Raw genomic sequence first — 12,021 nt, 5'->3', positions numbered from 1 at the left:
AATATAAAACATGCTAACGAACAAAAAGAGAGAGGATAGAAGAAAGAGATTGTCAAAATGGTCGGCACCACGAATGCTGGGTGCCAACAGCAGAGGGCACGCAGCCTCAGAGGGCCACCTGCCCCGGCAGACCAAGAGTCCACCGCCCGTCAGCAGGTCTGGAGCGACGCAGCACAGTGTGGGCAGAGCTGGGCCGCCTGTACCAGTGACCTAGAAACTGGGGCATGATAGAGCTTTCCAGGCCTCTTCTCAGACCTCCTAAGTCAGAACTTCGAGCCTGGGTCCCGGGAATCTGCATTCTGATAGGCTTTCCTGGTGATTTGGCTACATATCGTACCAAGGCAAAAGAACCACAGGGATAGGGAGGTACTCCATAATTATCACTAGATCCAAATTCTCTGGACACCCAGGATTAGCCCTTGTCCATGAAAAAAGTACGGGTCCTGCCTAGAGCCTCAAGGAGCCAGACAGGACTAAGAGAGTTAATTTTCTAAAGAAAAGCAGCCATTTGGCCCCAGAAGACACTCTCCACCTGGTTTTTGTCAGACGCCCCTGCAGACCCCTATCACTGACCACAGAAAGCCCCTTTGGGCTTGAACATGAGGGCTCCAGGGGACCAATCAGAATACCTGCGACCACCACCCTGGTTTGGTTCCCTCCCCTCAAGAGCCATTCTGATATTTTTATTTCTTCCACCGCAGGCTTCCCCTCTGCCATTCCCTGGGCTTCCGGCATTTTCTTGCCACGTTCCGTGACCACCAGCCTCCAAAGTGCAGGCCGTACCTGCTTGGGGACCGTCGCTTGTGGTTCTACTCTCTGCCTAATAAAACACACCCCAAAGTGGGCGCCCTGACCCTGTCACTCTGGGGCACCCCCAAGGACAGGAAACTTCCAGCCTTCTTTTAAGAGCAAACAACAGGAACAGCTGTCCCGTCTTCCTTGTCCTCCACCGTCACCCTGATCCCGGCTCCAACCTCTCCCAAACCCTCTGCCCCCGCGGGGCACCGTCTGCCTCTGCTCTCTCTTGCCAGCTCTAAACTGTTACAGGCTATCATCTAAGCTCAGAGCCCTTCTGGGCTTTTCCACTCGGGGTATTCTGCACGAAAGCCCACGGACATGGTGCAGTGGGACTTCGAATCTGGGGACCAGAGCTCTGCGCCACCTCAGCCTCCCCGACCACGCTCACTCTCCTGGCACCCCAGCTTACCCGTCCTCTGGTCCTGTTCTTTCGCTTAGGAATATCCTCTTCTAAATCCTCTTCTTCATTTCCTTCTTCTACATTTTCATCATTTTCCAAAACTCTCTGAAATGACAAGAAAATCAAGAGGGGGGTAAGAAATAAAATGCAAAGAAAGGTAACTATTGAGGGTAATTTGAGGGACATTCCATTTTGTTGCTGCGTTTTAACAAAGTGGAGATGCTGCCGCTCCTTGGGAAGCAGGGCTCCAGAGACGCTGCCCAGGGTCTGAGGGCTCAGCGAGTCCAACTCTCTCTCAAACCCCTAGGCTCCTTCCAGCCAGGTCCTCCCAGAACACTGGCCTTTTACAACTCCTTGTGACCAAGGAGGGTTTTCTAAAAAGAAAATACTCTGGTAGGAGCAATTTCCTATGTGGACCTAAGATGTTTTGTCAAAACTTTCTTTAATGTGATTTTCCTTTTGTTCCTAAATATGAGAATAGGTTTCTCCTTCCCCTGCTGTGCTGGAACCCTGCCCTGTTTGATAAAAACAAGTAACTTCCTGTTCATCTGACCAGATTATGACATTAATGCGTTTTTCATAATCACCCATTGTTGTTTAAGAAAAAAAGGATTTCTTTTCATTACAGAGCATTACTTGTAATGGAGTTTAAAGATCATAAATTTAATTCTCTCCCTCCGACTGCTCTATGCATCATACCATAGGAGAGAATCCCACTTTCATTTTGCAGGTGGGTAAACTGAGGGTGAAAGCACGTTTGACTTCTCAAGATCACCCAGCAAATCCATAACCAAAGCAAGGCCAGACTCATCAGCTCAGAGTTTCCCACTTGTTTTTCAGCCCTTGTCTCAAGATGCCAAGCTGTGTTGTGGAACACCCTTCCTGTGGGGACCTGAGCACTTCGCTCCCTTTGACGGAGGGGAGGGAGGTGTGTACCTCTAGGTATAAGGGAAGGGTAAGAAATTGTGGCAGATGACCCAGCTCCTGGAACGGAAGGAGGGGCGAGAAAGCATGGAACTCAGTGGACTCCATGTCAGGAGCCCTGGGGGTTTCTTTATGAGCCTGTTCCCCTAATTATAAAAACAGAAACTCATTCACTCATTCAACCAACAAACATTTGTCTAGTGCTGGCTACATAGCAGGTGCCATGCTAGACAAGCCACAGAATGGCTCCAGTCCAGGCTCCAAATAGCTTTGGAAAGTCTAGTGAAGGCAGGACAGATTTAAACAACATAGATAACCACATAATTACAACTGCTATATAAACAGTGACGAGCAAGTTCAAGCTGCTCTTAGAGGGTAACAGAAGGAAATTTAATCTGAGGGTCAGATAGGGCTTACCTGAAAAAGTGACCTAAGAAAGTTGAGCTGCAAAGGAGAAAAAAGACTAGCCCGGGAATGGGGACAGGGAGAAGGCAGAAAGGAAAGTACTCTAGGCAGGGGGAACAGCATGAACAAACTCCCTGAGGCGGGGAGAGGAACATGACTTGTCCAGGGAGCAGAAAAAAGGCCAATGTGGCCAGAGCTCAGTGGCTCAGGAAGAGGCTGGCATAAGATGAGGCTACGAAAGTGAGCGGGCCCCATGTTATACAGGATAATGGCACCCACTCTGTGGTGATTTGTGTGACGATCACACAGCTATGAAAAGGCTTCAAAAGCAGCACGCACCACACTGATATCCAATATCACCATCCCTGTTCCAGTGGCCTCCTGGGCAATGCCTCTGGTCTGTCCTCCGAGCAGAAAGCGCAGGAGTTAAGTTACCACTGACCTTCTCCCACTGCCTTCTCATCAGAGAATTCTGTTCCAGCCACAGGATGCTGTTAGTTACCAAACCCTCCCAAAGAACTCAAAACAGGGCTAGTAAATTTGTCTCTGGTTCCCTACTAGGTTTATTTGGGAAGCCATCAGCAGACAGCACTTATGAGTCTCTGGGCCAACCTTAGCCATCTAATGGAGAAGCATTTTCTGCTGGACACGACCTCTGGCCTACGGCTAGGAAACGCTGGTGTGGGTCCAGGGCAAGCCTCCTAGCTTCCCTGTTTCTTGGCTTCTAGACCAGTAAGTGGGAACATGAGAGAAAGTCAAGCCAAGACTAGGACTAGTCAAACGCTCTGTAGCCTCTGTGAAAAGATGTAGTTATTACAACTGTTGTGACTATTCGTACAGTCATCTTGCAAACTTTCTGGATCTTGAAGGCATTTAACCATGCTAACTTCTAAGTGCCTCGATTTTAAAGGTCACTGCCTCTAGCACCTCAGTACAATTCTGACTCCCCTCATTTTCCATTATGAAAATATTTATCACCTGCAATATGGACACTAGGTTGCAAAAAGAAAGACTGGTGAAGGCAGCTGAGGTGGTCCACCGAAGTGCCACACAGAGTAAACTGACTTTTACCGCAGCCCCCGACCCCCCGCCTTCCCATCAGCTTCTCTGTGTCTCTAGATACTCTTGTGTGTGCCCCAGGCCTCAGACGTGATGGCCGCCTCCCCAGCGTGTCTGCATTTCCTGCAACAAGGTCCTGACACCAGAAACCTCTCTACAGAACTCTGGAGGAGGCAAGAGTTCCTAACAAACAAAGGTCGCATTCAGGGCACAGGAAGAGGGGGTATCCTGTATGAGGAGTGAAGGGCAGAGGTGTCCCACTAGAGATAGAGCTGATCCTCCAGTAACACGCCTGCATTCCTGTCCAAGGACATTATCTGGGAAATAAACACATTTTAAAATAACTTTCTCCCTGTTACTCTAAACAGTTTTTATGGTGGTGTTAACAATGGCTTGTGGTTGTGTTATTTTTTTTTTTTTTAATTCCTTTTAAAGATTCCATTATCTCTGGCCTGGAACACTGTAGAAAGCTCCTGATTTCCCTCCTTCTACTACTGGCCCAGGACCCAGTGTCCTCTCCACGAGGGGACGAGGGGTCTATCTTGGTGAAACACAAATTGACTGCCCAGATTAAAACTCTCCATAAGGCTTCCTGAAACCAAGAGCCTCTTCGATGTCTTGGGAGGCTGGAGTGGCCTGGCCCCGCTGCAGCGGGGGCCCTTCTCCCGCCCTCCCCCACACTGCGCTCCAGCCACAGGGGACTCTGTCTGTTCTCTTCACACAACGAGGAGCTCAGACTGTTCCCCTGCCCAGAAAGTTCTTGATTAAAAGCCTCACTTTGCTGGCTCCTTCTCATCACACAGGACTAAGGTTAAATTCCTGTGTCCCTTAAGACACACCCTAGCATCTGTTCCTTCTCTTATATTGAATCTTCATACTCTGTTCTTTTCATGGCACTGATCCTGAAACGCAACTATTCTATGGGTTTACTTGCTTTCTGTCTATATGTCATACCAGACTATAAGTACGAGCAGAGAGGATAGGTCTCTCCTGGTTTCTCTCTCTCCCTAGAACCTAGCACAGTGCCTGCCCAGGGGAGGCACTCAATCAACTTTGGCTGAATGAATGAATGGAAAAAATCAACAAAACTGTCCATTTACTACAAACATGTTAAGCTCATTTGGCTTAGAGTCCTGGCCCAGGAGATGGGAGCCCCTGTACTCTGCATACAGAAGGCACTCAGCTGACATCACCGATGACGGTGATGATGATTCCACAATGACAACCCACAGACTGGCCCAATGCTGCCTGAGAAGAGCTCAAACCCACCGTCAGCTTTAAAGGGAAAAGGCTTTAAAGGGAAAGGGCGTTAAAGCATCAAGGCTTCTGGGCAATGGTTCTGTCCCATTCACTGATTCAGTCACATTATACTAAATTAGAAAAATGTACTAGGCAATACAGATGTGACACATGTTGACTTCAAAGAACTGAAAACCCACAAATGGAGGATAATAAATAAAGAGCAAAAGGGAAAAAAAATTACTAGATACCCTAAAATGCCAGAGGTAAGAACAGACCCTCTTGCTATGAGGGGATCAAGAAAGGCTTCATGGGGAAGGTTACACTGGAGCTAATCCTAAAAGATGGATGGACTTGGTACACAGGGAGATGGAAGAAAGGTACTTCAATAAAGGACACAGCATGACCAAAGGCACAGCAGGAAGAGGGCTGAAGAGCAGAGGTAGTACCGGGGTACTGGGGAATAAGCCTGAAAACTAGGTTAGGAGCAGAGAAGAGGCCTGGGAAGGGTACACTCATCATTTTGGATTTATTTAGTAGGAAACAAAACATGTTTCAGCTAAGTTTTTTAGCAAGGGGGTGACACAAGCAGAACTTTGTTTCAGGATGAAAGGCCAGCTCAGAAAGTAGGCAGTGCCGCAGAGGGGAAGGACTGGGAATGGGACCACTCAGGGACCTGTTCACTCACACACACTCTCAGTAAAAATTCATTGTGTGCCAGGCGCTACTGGGATGCTTGAGACAGATTAGTGAACAAGACAAAGACTCCTGCTCTTGAGGAGTTTACAGTCTACTGGAAGAAAACAGAAAATAAACAAAGCCCACTAGGTAATGATAAGGGCTGTGGGGAAAGAAAAGCAGAGTAAGAGAACGTGGAGCACTGGGGGGCGGCAGGGCACCAGGCGCGGTAGCACATACAGTGGTCAGGATACGTACCCCTCAGAGGAAAGGGGAGACGGAAGCGAAAACTTGGAGAAGGTGAGGGAGTGGAAAAAAACAGATGTTTGGGAAGGACTCCACTAGCAGAGACACAGCCAGAAACAAGGCCCAGAGGCAGGGGTGTACTGGGCCTGTTCCAGAAGCAGCGCAAAGAGGTCAGTGTGCCTGAAGCAGAGTGAGAATGGGAAAGAGAGGGGAAAGAGGGCGGTAAGAGGCCCTTGACTTTCACTCGGGGAGAACAGGGGTCCTTGCAGCGTTTTAAGCAGAGGAATGACAGGATCTGACTTAAATTTTAAAAGGGTTCCTCCCAGCCATTAGCAGGGGGGACCACTTAGAGAGCAATCCCAACAGTTCAGACAGGAGATGAGACTGGCTTGGTCCCGCGTAGTAGCAGTGGATGTGGTGCGAAGGGGCTACGCTCTGGATTTATGTTGCGGGCACAGTCGACAGGGTTCCTGATGAATTGGATGTTCAGTGCGAGAGAAAGACAGGCATCGAAGATCACTCCAAGGTGTGTCAGACAAAGAAAAGTGATGGTTAATAGGGATCTGTGCAAGGGCTGTAGCTCTGCGGAGTCAAGGAAGAAACAACTATAAGCCATGTTGTGACAACTAAATGGCAAAGACTTGCGCATTCATCTGAACACACGAAGGGCAGAGAAGGTGAGGAGACTCACTGATTCATTCAACACCTCTTGGGATCTAAGTCTGCTGGACACGTGCAAGGCCCAAGGGTACAATGGTCAATGTTGAGTGTGTCAACATATCCCCTGACTTGACACAACTCAAAAGACTGGTAGTACTTACGAAGCAAACCAAACATTCAACTGCTTTAATTTAATTATAATGTCAACAAATTAATATATGAATATTAAATCAGGTGTAAAATTAATAAATATGTAATATATCATGTATAACAAAATATAAAATATAAATTTAATATAAATACAATGTAATTTTAATCATATCATTATTACTATTATTTATTATTTGTATTATTTAACATTATTACAATACTCTGTGCCAATCATTATACTCAACAATGGGGATTCAAGACAAATAGATAAGGAATGGTCAGAGCACGCCATTATAATCTTGCTTGATGAGAGCCTTGCGGGGGACAGGAGCCACCAACTCTGCTTAGAAAGTGACTTCCAAACTGGCCTTGAAGGACGAGTGGTGCTGGGAAAGAACTAAGTGAACTATAGTGAGGACTGGGTGTGAGGCCGGGGCGGGGGGGCGGGGGGGGCCGGACAGGCGGCGGGGGACTCCCTCAGCACCAGCTAATGCAGACAACTCTGAGGTTTAAAGCAGGGACTCCGGGTTGTTCACTCCACGGGGGGTGGGGACTCCACCTGTTTTGCTCCCCGCCGTGCCCCCAGGACCTAACACCACGCCTGGCACACAGCTAGCCCCCAAGATACATTCTAAGTACATAAATGGGGAGAGCAGGGAAGAGAAGTGGATTTGAGAGGAACAACGACATCTTCTGTGAGAGTTAAAATCAGAAAAGAATCTTCCAGCTTCCCGGCAGCGGCACCACGAGGGAGGCTGAGGTGCAGCCTGGCCCTTAAGAAGAGCGCCCATGCTGGGGGCGCGGTTCTGGAAGCAGCACGGTGACGCTCCAGCGGTGCCCTCCGCCCCCGGTGGGCACAGAAATACCTGTATTTCCTGGATGCTCTCCTCCTCTCTAGCATCCACCTTCTTCTCAACCCCTTCCCCTCGAAGCAAGGCTTCTAGTGTGGTGCTCTCCGAGGTGAACCCATCCTTCTTCAGGGGCAGCTCCACTTCTGAAATACAAGGACAGAAAAGCAGCGTCAGGCCACTAGAAGCAGGGACAGGAGGGGCAGGAGAAACGGCCCTCGAGCACATGCAGGAACCAGAGTTCCTGGAGTCCGGGGTAGGACTCGAGGCCGCCTGTGCTCTCCATCAAGTGGAACAGGACACTGGAGTTGGGTCCACCTGCTCCGACTCCAGCTCACCATCTCAGAGATAGATCCCAGCCCTGCCTGCTCCCTAAGGGGTGGCAGAGGTAGAACAGCAAGGGCGCCAGATGGACACGGGGCCAGATGGCTGGCGTCTCAGTCCAGCGGCCCCTCTCCAGCCCTGTGACTTTGGGCAAGGTGCACGAACCCCAGAGCCCTTACTTGCATCTACAAAATGAGTATAACAATGCCAAGCACCCCACATGGCTGTTTTGTGAGGTAAAAATGGGCTCCTTTACACTAAGTTCTTTGAAAACTCAAAAGCAGTACACCAATGCTAGCCTTGGGGCTCCGTATTCTCTCCCTCTAGCCCAGCCCTTGTTTGGCAACTCTGTGACCTCCCCTCGGCCATGTGAGCTGGCCAGCTCTCGTTTGCTCCACGAAAAGCCATTTCAACCTCAGAGAGGCTGTTCTTAACAACTCACCAGGGAAGCGAAGGCCTCGAAAGCCTTTGGAAGAGAAAGGGCAGGCACAGATGCCTCACAGGCCCCACTCTGCACACCAGGGCCTTTCTTCTGAAGACATCAGGAGTTTGGCCGACGACCTGGGGCGTGAGGTTACGGGGCCAGCGAGCAGTGGCAGCCAGAGCTGGCGTGCCCAGGAGAGGGACCAGCGAAAAGCCGAACCCCTTTCTCAGCATGTCCCCAGACTGCTAACCCAAAGGAGGGGGTTTTTTTGTTGTTGTTTATTTGTTTCATTAAAAACAGAAACCTCAGGCACAAGTGATCATATTTGGATTTATCACAAAATAGTCCTCCAACCTCTCCTCCGACCCCGTACCTACTGCCCCTCTGACAATTAGATATGTGGTCCCTAACCTGTATCAGATAAAATGGGGGCAAGGATATGGGAGAATGGTGTCCTGGAAAACAGTCTCAGAAAATGAATGGCCCATCTGTATGGGGGATTAGTGTAGAGAGTACTTACAGAGGTGTGGGCAGAAGTAAGGGAACAACAGGGAATGCACCCCAGGGAACTAAACAGTGGGGCGCCACCATTACCACTGCTATTCCTGGAGGAACAGAGAGGGAGTATCTGCAAGAATGTGGAGGGAACGCCAGCACAAAGAGCTCCCAGCCAGGAGCCACAGCTTGCAGCAGAGAGCCCCCCAGGGCAGAGCATGGAGCATGGAGCCACACAGCCCAGCCTCTCTTTCCTCCCATCCTCAGCTTCCTGCCCTGCCCTCCCACTGGCCAACCTCAACCAGACGTCGGAGAGCAAGAGATCCTTGTTGATGCAACCCACTGACGTCAACTTCCTGGAGCCCAGGACAGTATGAAAAAGGACCAAGAGTGGTTCTGGGGAAGCAAACGGAAATAACCAGCTCAATCAAGTCCTGCTCCACCAGGCTTTATCCTGACTCAAATGGAACTATGCCTACCCCTTCCATCCCCACCAGAAGCAGATGCAGGCTGACCAGTCCGCCAGGACTGGGCACTCAGCATCCCATTAAAACTGAAGAAACACACATCCATGGTGACCAGCCGCCAGAAAAAGGAGGAGGTGGAAAGGAGAAGCAGTATGTAAAGTTCCTTGAAAGACAAGGTCTTTAGGATTTCTCGTACCAAAAAAGGCAAGCAGAGGATCCAACTCCACCAAGGAGCAATACCACCAACCAACCTCCTCTGAAGCTCATCCATCCATCTATTCATTCAACAAATATTTACTGAGCACCTGCTGCGCGACAACTGCTGTGCTGGGACTGGGTACACAGGAGGACAACCAAATAAAAGACAGTCCTGGCTGGCCCTTAGGTAGTTTACAGTCCACAGAGACAGACATTAAACACTAAATACAAAATAAATGTGCAACTACAAATTGGAGTAAGAACTATGGAGGAAAACAACGTACTACATACAAAATAAATATACAATTACAAATTCTAGTAAAAGCCATGAAGGAAAAATAAGGTGGGGGTTCTACTTCAGATCACAGGATCATGGAAGGCCTGTGTGAAGTTACACTGAAGTTGAGTATCAGAAAAAGTCAACTGTTTGCTTTAATGAGTTCAGAGCGTGCAACTTCAGAGCCTGCTCTGATGACATATTATTCCTCCTCCCAAATCAGAAAAGGCTTCCAAATGTCGAGTCTAAAACAATTAAAGTGTGCCCCTTCATCCAATCCTTCGTCAAAAGACAACAGCTGGTCACCATCCCTCAAACCTAAAATAATCGCTCAAATATACATTTGAAATTCATATTTTAGTATCCCCTTAGCCTTTATAACACTAAATTAATCCTATTTCCAGAATTGCACATTTTGAACTAAAAAAAACCCTTACAGGTCATCTGCTTTAATCCTCTTATTTTATCAATGAGTCACCTAGGAGGCTTTGAGAAGTAACTTCATAGAAAGTAACACAGTAGGATGAGAACGCAAGCAAATGATCTTTTTAGATGCTATTAGGATCATGACAAGATCTCGACTTAATGCACCCTTATAATGGCCGTTCATATGTTTGTGTACATGCAAGGTGCTTGGCACACAGTGAACATTCAAAACGCAGCAGTGTGTATTGCTTGATATCGCCTACCACTCAAGAGGTAAGCAGTTGTCCCACTTTACAGATGCAAACACGCAGCTTGGGGAGGTGCAGAACTTGCTCAATATCACACAGCTGATAAAGCGTGAGGTCTAGCTTTGACCCCAATCTGCCTCCAGCACCCATTCACCTAATCTCTAAATTGTATAGTACAGACTTCACCTTGCTTTCCTTTGGTCCTTCCTTGGAAAGTCTTCTTCCAATCCTTCGTACATTTTCCTTGCATTCCCAGGCTCTCTCCATAGTTTTCACATTTCGGGAGAAAAGGCAGACCTTTGCTGAGGTTGCGGGCAGGTTATGTCACAGTTCTGGGCTCTGCTCTGCCTGAGTACCCCCACGTGGTGTTCACTCTGCCACCGCAGTATTGACCACACCCAATTTTTCATCGATTGAACTTCCTCCTCTTCCTTCTCCTGCTCTTTTTTACTCCTATACTAAATACTCTTCCACCCTGCTTTCCCTTAATTCAATCTATTCTTTTGGTCTGCTGGTCCTTACCAGATGGGCACAGCAGAAAAATCAAGAGGGAAAGGAAAACCAAACTGGGGACAGTGAAATGGACTCCCTACATGCAAAGAACTAGAAGGAACCTCCAAGAGCATCTCGAGTCCAATCGCTTAATGAGGAAAGTGGAACACAGATAGATAAGGAGACCTTCCCAAGGTCACAGAGAAATTCAGTGGCATCATTCTTGCCTAACTGCCAAGATATTTAATTGGCTCACAGAAGTTCTGCTTTCAGACTGCGCTACAGTCAAACCCTTGTTAGTTAAACTTCTAAGTTTCCACTTTCTTTTGTGTCAAGTAGGTATGATCATAGCATCTATTTCATAGTATTGGGTGAGAATTAACAAGTTAATACACTACATTAAAAAAAACCTAAAATAGTCCACAAAAATAACTAGTGTGAGAAACGGAGTAAAAAATTAGGCTTATCAAATGTTTGTTTTTGTTTTTCTATTCAAAACTTAGGATTCAAAATTAGATCATACATGTAAAGAGCCTGGGATGTTCTAAGTGCCCTATAAGTGTTATGTTATTCCTGTCAAAGTTTGAATGATCTGATTTTAATGGTACAGCAGTGCTGTCCAACAGAAATATAATGCAACCACGTATATAATTTTAAACTTTTCAGTAGCCACATTTTAAAAAGAACAGATGCAATTAATCTTAATACTATGTTGTTTGTCTCCAACCCAATTTATCCAAATATTATCACTTCACCACATAATCAATATAAAATATTAATGCAATATTTTACATTCTTTTATTTGCATTAAGTCTGGTGTGTTTTACCCTTACAGAACATCTCAACTCATATTAGCTACATTTCAAGTATTGAGTGGGCACATGTAGCTAGTGGCTATTGCATTAGTGCAGATTTATAGCATTCAAAGTAATGTTTACTGTGATTTGCTTCCCCAAAAAGGAAAAACATTAAAAACGGTTCTTAATGTTGCCTGAGTAATACCTGGCCGACAGCCATTCTAAGACAGCATTCTAGCTGACCACTGGCAAACCCTGGTTTCAAAGCACTATGGGTAAGGTTTGCAAGGTCAGAGTAACATGCTAGCTGGTGCCCTCGCAACAAACCAGCACAGGGTACATTCTCTGGCTCCTGAACACAGAGGTTCCAGACGGAAGAGGAAAAGAAGGTAACAGGCCCAAGCTCGTGCACAATGTCTGTCCTACACACTCTCCCTGTTGAGTTCTGAGGGATTTCATTGATTCA

The 12,021-nt window shown here is 47.3% G+C and overlaps 1 protein-coding gene across 2 annotated transcripts in view; it reads right to left on the bottom strand.

The window, feature by feature from the left end:
* The window catches only part of DPF3 (double PHD fingers 3), a 240,227-nt gene that overhangs the window by 95,070 nt on the left and 133,136 nt on the right, over window positions 1-12,021 (bottom strand). For both annotated transcript variants that reach the window (XR_008528628.1, XM_054567332.1), the window contains exons 4-5: window positions 7,426-7,553; window positions 1,208-1,303 (exon numbers count right to left, since the gene is read on the bottom strand). Coding sequence is in view for 1 of the 2 variants with exons in the window: in XM_054567332.1 (XP_054423307.1) it covers window positions 1,208-1,303; window positions 7,426-7,553 (224 nt within the window). In the remaining variant the exon portion in view is untranslated. The remainder of the gene's footprint in view (window positions 1-1,207; window positions 1,304-7,425; window positions 7,554-12,021) is intronic.

Source organism: Pteronotus mesoamericanus, unplaced genomic scaffold (assembly GCF_021234165.1).
Source record: "Pteronotus mesoamericanus isolate MK-2021 breed Mesoamerican mustached bat unplaced genomic scaffold, CSHL_Meso_final contig_182, whole genome shotgun sequence".
In the NCBI taxonomy this organism is placed as follows: domain Eukaryota; kingdom Metazoa; phylum Chordata; class Mammalia; order Chiroptera; family Mormoopidae; genus Pteronotus; species Pteronotus mesoamericanus.
This window is presented reverse-complemented; position numbering and strand designations above follow the sequence as displayed.